At 43.4% G+C, this 10,089-nt stretch overlaps 1 protein-coding gene across 1 annotated transcript in view; it reads right to left on the reverse strand.

Moving 5' to 3' along the window:
• Window positions 1–2,139: 2,139 nt before the first annotated feature.
• The window catches only part of ect2l (epithelial cell transforming 2 like), a gene marked incomplete at both ends in the record, with an annotated part of 27,595 nt that continues 19,645 nt past the window's right edge, over window positions 2,140–10,089 (reverse strand). Inside the window, 6 exons of the mRNA XM_080720390.1 lie at window positions 2,140–2,273; window positions 3,112–3,284; window positions 4,488–4,576; window positions 4,696–4,761; window positions 5,153–5,309; window positions 5,466–5,539. Of these exons, the coding sequence (XP_080576516.1) occupies window positions 2,140–2,273; window positions 3,112–3,284; window positions 4,488–4,576; window positions 4,696–4,761; window positions 5,153–5,309; window positions 5,466–5,539 (693 nt within the window). The remainder of the gene's footprint in view (window positions 2,274–3,111; window positions 3,285–4,487; window positions 4,577–4,695; window positions 4,762–5,152; window positions 5,310–5,465; window positions 5,540–10,089) is intronic.

Consider the following 10,089-nt stretch of genomic DNA (forward strand, 5'->3'; position numbering starts at 1 on the left):
TAGAATATTCTGTAAAAGTTTTTTTCTTCTGTAATCTAATTCAAAATGGAAACTTTTCATTTATTCTAGATACATAGCGCATGCAGTGAAATATTACAATATTACACAATAGTCCACTCAAAATAAGGAAATATAATACAGAAATGTCAACCTTATGAAGTCAGAGTTGCTTGAAATCCAGTGTGAGGTTTCTGACATCAGTGATGATTTGTGGAGATATGTTTTCTTTATTTTTATTTTTTTATGGATCTTCTGTATATTCACTCACAGAATTTGGGCTACCCAACAAGTCAGGAGAACTTCTGAAAGAAGCCAATATTGCCACCATGTGGTTTACTGAAGCCAGGCATGCTGTAGGGTAATGAGGCTGATTTCTGAGGAGATGCAATTCTGTAGGGCAGACCAAAGCTCTGGGCCTTATAGTCTGCGTTTCTATAGCACCTTTATCCAATGGGCTTTACGATGAGTGTTACTTTCAACCATTCACACACAGATGGTGGAAGAAACCACTCAAGGACACTTCAACACAAAGTCAGGAGGAGTCAGGGGGTCAAACCGGAAACCTTCCCATTTCCTAGATGGCCGCATGATAGCGATATACAGCCGTTTTTTGACAAACCCCACCCTGCCAGCGGGTGATTGGCTGAAGTCCCTTTGAGCCGCATTTCCGACGCGGAAGCAGTCCCTTGGTCAATATTTACTACATCTTTTCCACAACTAAACCTAACCCAAACCCTAACCTCAGTAAAACTATGCCTGAACATTAACCTAACCCTAACCTCAGTAAAACTATGCCTGAACTAAACCTAACCCTAACCCTAACCTCGGTGGGGTGTAGCGAGATTCCGCCTTGCACGGTTGTCATTCAAAGCGACGCCAGCCAATCACAGTGCGTATTTTCCGGGACTTGTCGAAATGCGGCTCTCATTCGCTTTCATGCACATGTGACAGCCACTGTCACATGTATTTCATATATGAAATCTTTTTTTTTTTTTTTTTTTTTTTTACGAAAATCTGCATGATGTTGACCACTTCTCAGGCAGACCAGGGTATGGACTGTGGATGTTTGGTTTGGTTCATACCGGCAGTGGCTCAGTAGAATCCGCCTGGGAACAATTCCAAGTTCGATCCACAGCTCCTGGCTTCATGTTGAAGAGTACTTGTACACTGAACGCCTCCCCTTGAGCACCAGCAGCCTTGCATGCGCTTATTGCTGACAGAAAGACAAATAGGACGCTATGGGACGATAATCGTTATTATTGTTTATCGTAATAAAAAGCAATCACTATGTCTATAATCGTATCGTGGAGATTTAAATTTATCATGAAATTGCGCTCTGTCATGCACCGGGATCAATTCAACTTTTATTTGCAGAGCTGCATATCCGGTACCACTTAAACCCTCTATAAATGGTCAAACGGACCTGGAAATAACATACTCTTTTCACTCTTCACCAAATGTCTCTGCCAAAAATCTTTTTTGGCAAATGTTCCACCCCCAGATAATGGATGTTGGGGATATTTAGATTATTTTACATTATTATTATTCATATTCATATTCATATTCATTGCAGGCCCCCCATGAATGTTCTTCATAGTTTAACCCATTTAGCCTGGGAATGCATTATTTAGTATTTTAACTATACTAGAAAAATAGCAGAACTACAAGCTCACAGTGCAGCACCGAGTGCTGTGCTGCGAGCTTGTAGATCTGCTATTTTTTGAAAAATCATGAACAAGTCTTTAAATATTTCAAATCCTTCTAAGGTTTTTTTGAAAAACCTATGTTTCTATGTCAGTGGTGCTCAAACCTTTTCATGTGAAGGACCCCCAAAATTATATGTATTTGGTCATGGACCCCCATCTCAAAATATTTAGTTCCAGGGACCCCCTCCGAAGCAAAACAATTTTTGCTTAAAAAATACATTATATTCAAAGATTTGCACACATTTTCACAACTTTTCCAAAATAGCAGATCTACAAGCTCGCAGAGCGGCACTCGGTGCCGCGCTGTGAGCTTGTATATCTGCTATTTTTCAATAGCTAAAGTATAAAATAATTAAGGCCCCTCCACCTTGGGCCCTAGTAACTCAGTCCCACTTTCCCCACCCCCCTTGTGACGCCCCTGGTCACTGTACTGTCAGCGGTGATTGGTCACGGCACCGTTTATGGCCAAGCGCAGCGCTGAGAGGAACATCTCCCTCTCCTCCCCTGTCTCTGTGGCACATACCCAGGAACGACTGGGGCCCTGAAGGACGAAGGCGTGACACACATCTTGAGAAATGAAAGGATGGAAGAGAGAAAGAGAGAGAGAGAGAGAGAGAGAGAGAGAGAGAGAAAGGGAGAGGGGAGAAATAGTCAACTTTATTGTGCATTGTCACTGTCCGGCAGAAACCTCGTATCTCAGATTTAAGTAAAAGCCCTGCTGCATCATACAAGACTGTCGCACAAGACTAGTCGCGGCGCGAGGCGGTGTGTGCTTGTAGATCGGCTATTTTCACTAGTTTAGATCATTTTCAAAGTGATGAATACATCAATACATGCTATTCCGTGCCTCAAGCTGTGTGCATGAGAGACCACACCGCATAGACCAGGGGTTTTCAAAGTGGGTGACGGGGCACCCTGGGGTGCCGTGACGGCAGTCCAGGGGTGCCGCAAGATAATATTTGGAATTTATTTGGACACTTGAAAAAATATTTAGTATCATTTTAAACTTGAAGTACAAAGTTATTTTCAGTCAGTTCTAACCAAAATGGCTATTATCTCAAAGTTTTCCACGCAACATAATCACTAAAATATTGTCACTGTCAGGCAGAAAGCTCTGTCGCACAAAACTAGTGAAAACAGCCGATCTACAAGCACACAACGCCTCGCAATGCGAGGCGTTGTGTGCATGTAGATCGGCTGTTTTCACTAGTTTAGTACATTTTATAGATGATCGATACAAAACGAACGGTTTTGGACATACAAGGTTTCCACCCGACAACGACGATATGCTATAAATATAAGGTGCTGGGAGTGAAAATTATAATATAGGGGTGCCTCGGATTAAAAACATATTTATGGGGTGCCCTGAGACAAAAAAGTTTGGGAACCCCTGGCATATACTCACAGCGCGTGTGCAGGACTTCTCTGAACGCCAGGCTGGCGAGCGCCACCGAGGCCAGGAAGGTGTGCGTGCAGCAGCAGGAGAGGGCGAAAGGCACGTGAGCCACAGTCCGCTGGGTCAGGACCAGCGCATCGTTGAACAGGAACAGACCCACATCGGACACCTGCTCATACGTTCTAATCACACACAACATTATTAGTGTGGTTGCCCAACAGGGCAACACATTATAGTACTAGGGAAACTTTATAGACTTCTAGGGTAACTGTTTATGGGGCTGTTAAGTCTGACATCATTTTGTAGGCAGAGGAGAACTATTGCCCCCCAAAAAAGCTAATCTTTTTACTATTTTTACTATTTACTAATTTTTCTTCTCTTTGTTGTTGAAAGGAAAGTGGTAGAATTATACTTTAGTCGTTATTTTTGTCTCGGATCTGTTGAAATATAGCGAGGGACAGATATTGACAATAAATCTGCTTGGAGGTCTGACTACAAAATGATGTCACGGCTTAAAAGCCCCATAGACCTCTAGGGTAACTTTTTCCGCTGCCTTTGGAAATGGCAGGGATAGGGAATCAATAGGGAATCAATGGGAGTGGGAATCAGTAGGGAATCAATGGGAGTGGGAATCAACAGGGAATCAATTGGCCGAGCGTCACATGACTAGAATTAGCTTACTGTAGAATATAGTCAGCAACCGTCAGCAACCACACTCGCAATTTCAAATTGCATCTTTCTATTATTATTGTTTTATTTTTACATTTTTATCCCATGGATCCCAGTGGATTTTGTAGCCCATTTTTCACCCTGTGCCAATTGCCTAAGCTGTAATCCTAGGCACTACTCTCTCTCTGCCAACCTGGCGAGAGCCCCGAAACTGAGCTCATGCTTCCTTCGATGCATGAGGAGTGAGCAGGCCGCTTCTTATCACCTGACAGGGGGGGGGGGGAGTTTCCCCGGTTGGACATAGCACAAGGAAGGAACACATTATTCCAACCAGTTCCTTTCCCCTCCATCAGTCGCTCCGGCTGGCTAGAGTCCTCAGTGTCCCCGGCAGGAATAAACCCTGGGACCTTCTAGCTGTGAGGCGACAGCGCTACCGAGTGCGCCACCGTGAGTATTATGTACCTCCATTGGAACTTGATCCAAGTGTGTATTTGAGGAATTGTTTGTTTTTATAACTGAGCTCTTAACTGTCTGACACCTGAATTGTCCTACTGATGTTAACCCTGACTGCTGCTTTACTGCTGTGCTGTCTCTGGTGCCTATTTCTCCCACGGGACCAATAAAGGTATCCATCTATCTTCGTTCGGTACTCCTTACAATGTACAACAAATGCAGAGAACGTTCTGGAACCATTATGTGAGGTGTGGTTGTGTTACCTGAGAGAGTCTGGAATGTCCTCATCAGTGCTTCTGAGCAGAGCAGCATCTTGGATCACAATCAGCCGTCTGTTCCCTTCACACAGGTTCTACACACAAATTACAAATAACACAGTCTGACAGATAAACACACGCTTAAAGATTCAGGCAATGTGTGTGTGAGAGAGAGAGAAAGAAACAAAGAAATAACTCTTTCAAGTTGTTTTACCGGGCAGCATTGAATCATCTTCTGTGTTTCCTCCATTAATGTGTCTCTCTCTGAGTTCCTCTTCAGCTGAGACACAAAGAAGAGAGAGAAATGCAATATACCACAAGAAAGACACAACAAAGTCAAAATAACAGGAAGAAACAAAGTCCTATGTATACATAAATAACATGCTACATTTTCTTGACAATGGATAGGTGGCACTACCACGGAGCAAAGGCAGAAATGCTTCTCATGCAGGTGGAAAACATATACAGTGAATAAAATAGCAGCAGGAATATAAATGTGCATGGTTAGTGTGGCATGGATACATGAAACAACAGAGCATCGGGCAGACGGGCACCGATAGGTATAGGCAGATGATTAAAGGAGCCATATGTATAAACCACTTGACCATTGATGCTGGTTCTGACAACACTATTCGTTCATGGCACGCATGCATGCCTCTGTGTGTCCTAACCTTGTGGATGAATCCCCTGTAGCGCTGTAGCGTGTTGAGAGCAGATGACAGATGCGTGTGGTCAGGGTGACCTGGGTGCGTGTGTAGAGACAACGCCTGGAGCAGAGTCACGTACTCCTCCACTCGCCACACTGGACACAGTAAGAGCTCCTGTAGGCTGTAAACAAACAAATCACATGACACATCAATGTCTTACAAGTTTGCAGTCCCTTTTATTTATTCATTGAGCCAGAGAAGGCAGCAGAGTCACAGGAGGCTTGGGGGACGATCATTTTAACTTGCGACCAGCGGGTGTACGTGACATGGCAATTACCTCAGCATGTGTGTTGCAAGAGTTCTGTCTGCTCTCTTGAGGAAAGCCCGGAATGAAGGGATCATCTCCCGGCACTGTCTCACAGACACACACACGCACACACACACAGACACACACACGCACACAAATTACTGATTAATAGACATATCACCCAACATTCCACCAAAACCAACATGACTGTTACATGTTGGTTGGACATGGCTAGACATGAATTACTGATTAACAGACATATTTCGTGAATTTAAAAAAAGAAAATCAGAGTTGAACTTTTCATGGGTTCCTATCTCTCTTGGGGTTTTTAATCAGAGCACTTGACAGTTAATTTCAGAACAACTGCACTCATTGGGTTTATTTGAGTACCTATCAACACATTTTACACTTCAAACTGAAATTGTGTAAACGGCTCCAGAGCTAGCTGTGCTTCTCTAGTTATATGAAATAATTCAATGGTTTGTGCCAGAGCACTGTAGGAATACAAGTTCCACATTAAAGATGGGGTGCCATGATTTTTTTCATCCCTAAAACATGATCATCAGGTATTATGATTATACTAGGAGGAAGCTTTAAAAAAGTGTACAGAAAGTGTTCAAATCATGTTATTATGTGGCCACCAGTTCATTAAGTATGCCTGGTTGTCAGGTGGGTGGTGACCCAGCTGAAGTTAGCCACACACACAGTTTAAGAATGGTAAAAGGGGAGGGGATGATTATATGATTCATTGTCTCCACCAGCCGAAGGCTGAGGGAGAGTATGTTTTCCCCTCCGTCCGTCCGTCCGTGCGTCCGTCCGTCCGTCCGTGCGTCCGTCCGTCCGTCCGTGCGTCCTCGCAGTTTGTGAGCGCCTAATCTCAGTCGCTGTTGGCCCGGTCGCTGCCAAAGTGAGCACACACATTCCCTGGAAGCCAATCTAGAACCTCTGCCCTAAATTTTTCAAATGGGCCTTTTCTAGCGCCACCTAGTGGCCGATGTTCGCAAAACACATTTCTGTGCACTACTCTTACAGATTTTGTCCAAAAATCCTACAAATCGGTAGGCAGTATCTCGACAGTCATGTGATCGACACGGATCTGTCCAATTTTGCATATTCCATCCTGATTGGCTAAGATTGGCTTCCAAAGTTTGTGGGATCGAGCCGTTTTGAACAAAATGCCTCAAATCACAAACGCAAAGTGCAATTATCATGAAATCGCGCACACACGTTCCCACTAGGCCGAGGAAGAAATGCCACTTCATTTTTTTTAAATCAGCCTCATGGTGGCGCTATAAGAGGCCGATTTGTGGTTTTACCTACAGTATAACTCCACCGATCAGTTTCAAACTTTGTAAGCGCACTCCCTAGAAGCTAAGGATAAACCTTTGCCCTGCATTTTTCACATAAGCCTTTTATAGCGCCACCTTTGGGCCGACTTATGTAAAACACATTTTTGGATATTACTCCTTGAGATTTTATCCAAAAATCACGCAAATCGGTACACAGTATCTCTATAGTCATGTGATCAAGTCCGATCCGTATGATATTTCATATGCCATCCTGATTGGCTAATATTAGCTTCCAAAGTTTGCAGGATTGCACCACCAGGACGCACAGTCTGGTGGAGACCTGTGCTCGGAAGAGCACTGCTTCTAGTTAAATCTGTGTTTTTCGACTGGGCATTTTGACTCAGAGGCTTCAGCTTTCAGGAAGTAACCAAAAACCAAACCAAATTTGCACATTATAACCACACCTGACCCTAACCCGGTTGTATTAGAGTAATGAGGGACACATGCAAAACAGAAAAAGTACAACACTATGGCACCACCTCTTTAAGGTAAACAAGCGTTCGAGAAACACATGGTTGCTGTGACTGTGTGGGACGTGTCGTTAACATATTCGTGAGTCTATCTGACAATAACATGTTGTCATTATCGTGAGTTTGAATTCTTTTCAGTGGTGGCATAAAAGGGACAAGGACAGAGTTCATTTGTAAGTACTAAGTGTGACTTGTGTTGCGTCAACCACACTGGTTAGACTGACACAATATGTCCATATACAGTATGGGCATTCCCAGATTCCCCCGGCTTAATATAGATGGGCATAAAAGGGATTCTATTGTATGGGCATTCCCAGATATGGGCTTAATATTAATTGTCATAAAAGGGATTCTATTAGTGTGGTTGGCCTAACAGGGCATCATCTGGAAATCAGATGTATAGGTCGGCTTCATATATGGAGATCTAAGTGATGATCCAGTCTTCTCCATGTATGGATATCCAGGGTTTCTTCTTCTTCTTTCGTGTATCATCGTCCTTGATGATTGGTGTCGTGATCTTCATATATGGATATCCAGGTGATGACAATTAGCAGTCTTGATTTGCAAATGAATTCTGTCTTGGCCATATGGAGTGTCCATATATGGGCATTGCCAGATATGGGCTTAATATTGATGACATCAGGGATCTCCATATATGATTGCCAGAACATGTTGTCTCAGCTATAGACATTGAGGCATTACTGACCCACTGACCCAATGACGTATGGACAAGATCTGCAGGGTTTAATAATAGGGTAATAATAATAATAAAGAATTTTGAGCGGTGCTAACCGCTCCTACGTTTGGCTTTGTGTGTAAGTCCCTATATGTCCCTATTACCGTATAAACACAAGGCTAAAGTCACACGAGACAACCGTAATGGAAAGTACTCAGAGACCGATGTCACTGACAAAACAGCCCATACAAGGAGATATCTATGTGTCATGTTTTTTTTGTTTTTTTGTTGTTTTTCAAACACTTTTTGAGACTGCCAGCTGCCTTTACTTCCCAGTTTGATCATCCATTGATTCAATGATTCAATTCACTGATGGATGAATTGCTACTGTCAGATGTGCAAATCGGTGTTATTAGGAATGATGGCAACAGTTTGCGTTGTGTGACGTCAGACCAGAGCTCTGGTCAACCTGAATAATATGTGACACAGTGTTTAAACATCACATTTAGTCTGAGAGAAGAGGAAATTCTTTACAGACGGTCAGAGAGGTGATATTGCCAGAGAATAATTATATTAAAGCCAAATCTTTCCTGCCTGCAGAAGACAAAGAAAGCAGCAGCGCCAAAGAAAAGCAGCAGCGGTGTCCGTGAACCAATCTTCCAAGATTCTGAGTGTCTTCCTGTTCTGAATGTCCATACACCTTCATCTCTCGGGAAAACATGAAGAGGAGCCACAACAACCTCTACTGTCAAAGAATGACAAATGGACAGCTCCCCTCATCTGTGTAACCAGCCAGCAACAAGGAGACACAAACCAACCAAGATCTTGCGCAGACTTCAACACAGCCAGGAGAAGTAAAGAAACATTTGATGGCTTACACAGGAAAGAAAACCTTGATTGTGATAAGAGTTTCATTGAGGTATCGACACAGCATGTCCACACAGCAGAAAAACCTTTCAAGTGTAAACAGTGTGACAAGAGTTTCAGTCAGTTAGGTCACCTGAATGCACACCAGAGTGTCCACAGTGGAGAAAAACCCTTCGTCTGTAAACAGTGTGACAAGAGTTTCAGTCAGTCAGGTGACCTGAAGAGACACCTGCGTGTCCACAGTGGAGAAAAACCCTTTGTGTGTAAGCAGTGTGACAAGGGTTTCAGTCAATTGAGTGATCTGAAGACACACCAGCGTGTCCATACTGGAGAAAAACCCTTTGTCTGTAAACAGTGTGACAAGAGTTTCAGTGTGTTGGGTACTCTGAAGAGCCACCAGCGTGTCCACAGTGGAGAAAAACCCTTCGTCTGCAAACAGTGTGACAAGAGTTTCAGTCTGTTAGGTAACCTGAAAACACACCAGCGTGTCCACAGTGGAGAAAAACCCTTCGTCTGTAAACAGTGTGACAAGAGTTTCAGTCGCTTAGGTCACCTGAAGACACACCAACATGTCCATACTGGGGAAAAACCCACGATGCCTAACAGGGCATCCATCATCTGGGAATCAGATGTAGAGGTCAGCTCCATATATGGAGATCTAAGGGATGATCCAGTCGTCCCCATGTATGGATATCCAGGGTTTGATGATAGTCAGCAGTCTTGATTTGCAAATGAATTCTGTCTTGGCCATATGGAGTGTCCATATATGGGCATTGCCAGATATGGGCTTAATATTGATGACATCAGGGATCTCCATGATTGCCAGAACATGTTGTCTTGGTCAATGAGTCAACAATGTGATGTCACAACAGGTCAGCTATAGACATTGAGGCATTACTGACCCATTGATCCAATGACGTATGGACAAGATCTGCCGGGTTCATAGTAAACTGTCTGTGACCTATGGTCGCAATAATGTTTGAGAGGTGCAAACCGCTCCTACATTTGGCTTTGTGTGTAAGTCCCTATGTCCCTATGACCGTATGAACACAAGATTAAAGTCACACGAGACAACCGTAATGGAAAGTACACTGCACAGCTGATGTCAAGGACAGAACGGCAAATACAAGGAGATATCCACGTGTCATGTTTTTTTTTTAACTCTTTTTTTTTTACCCAGTGTCAATTGTCTAATGTAACCATGGGCGCTACAATCCCTTTGCCAACCTGGGTTGAGTAACAGACTGACCTCATGCTTCCTTCTATGCATGAGGAGTCCAAGCCACGTCTTT

Source organism: Nannobrachium achirus (assembly GCF_963921795.1).
Source record: "Nannobrachium achirus genome assembly, chromosome: 24".
Taxonomy (NCBI): Eukaryota; Metazoa; Chordata; class Actinopteri; order Myctophiformes; family Myctophidae; genus Nannobrachium; species Nannobrachium achirus.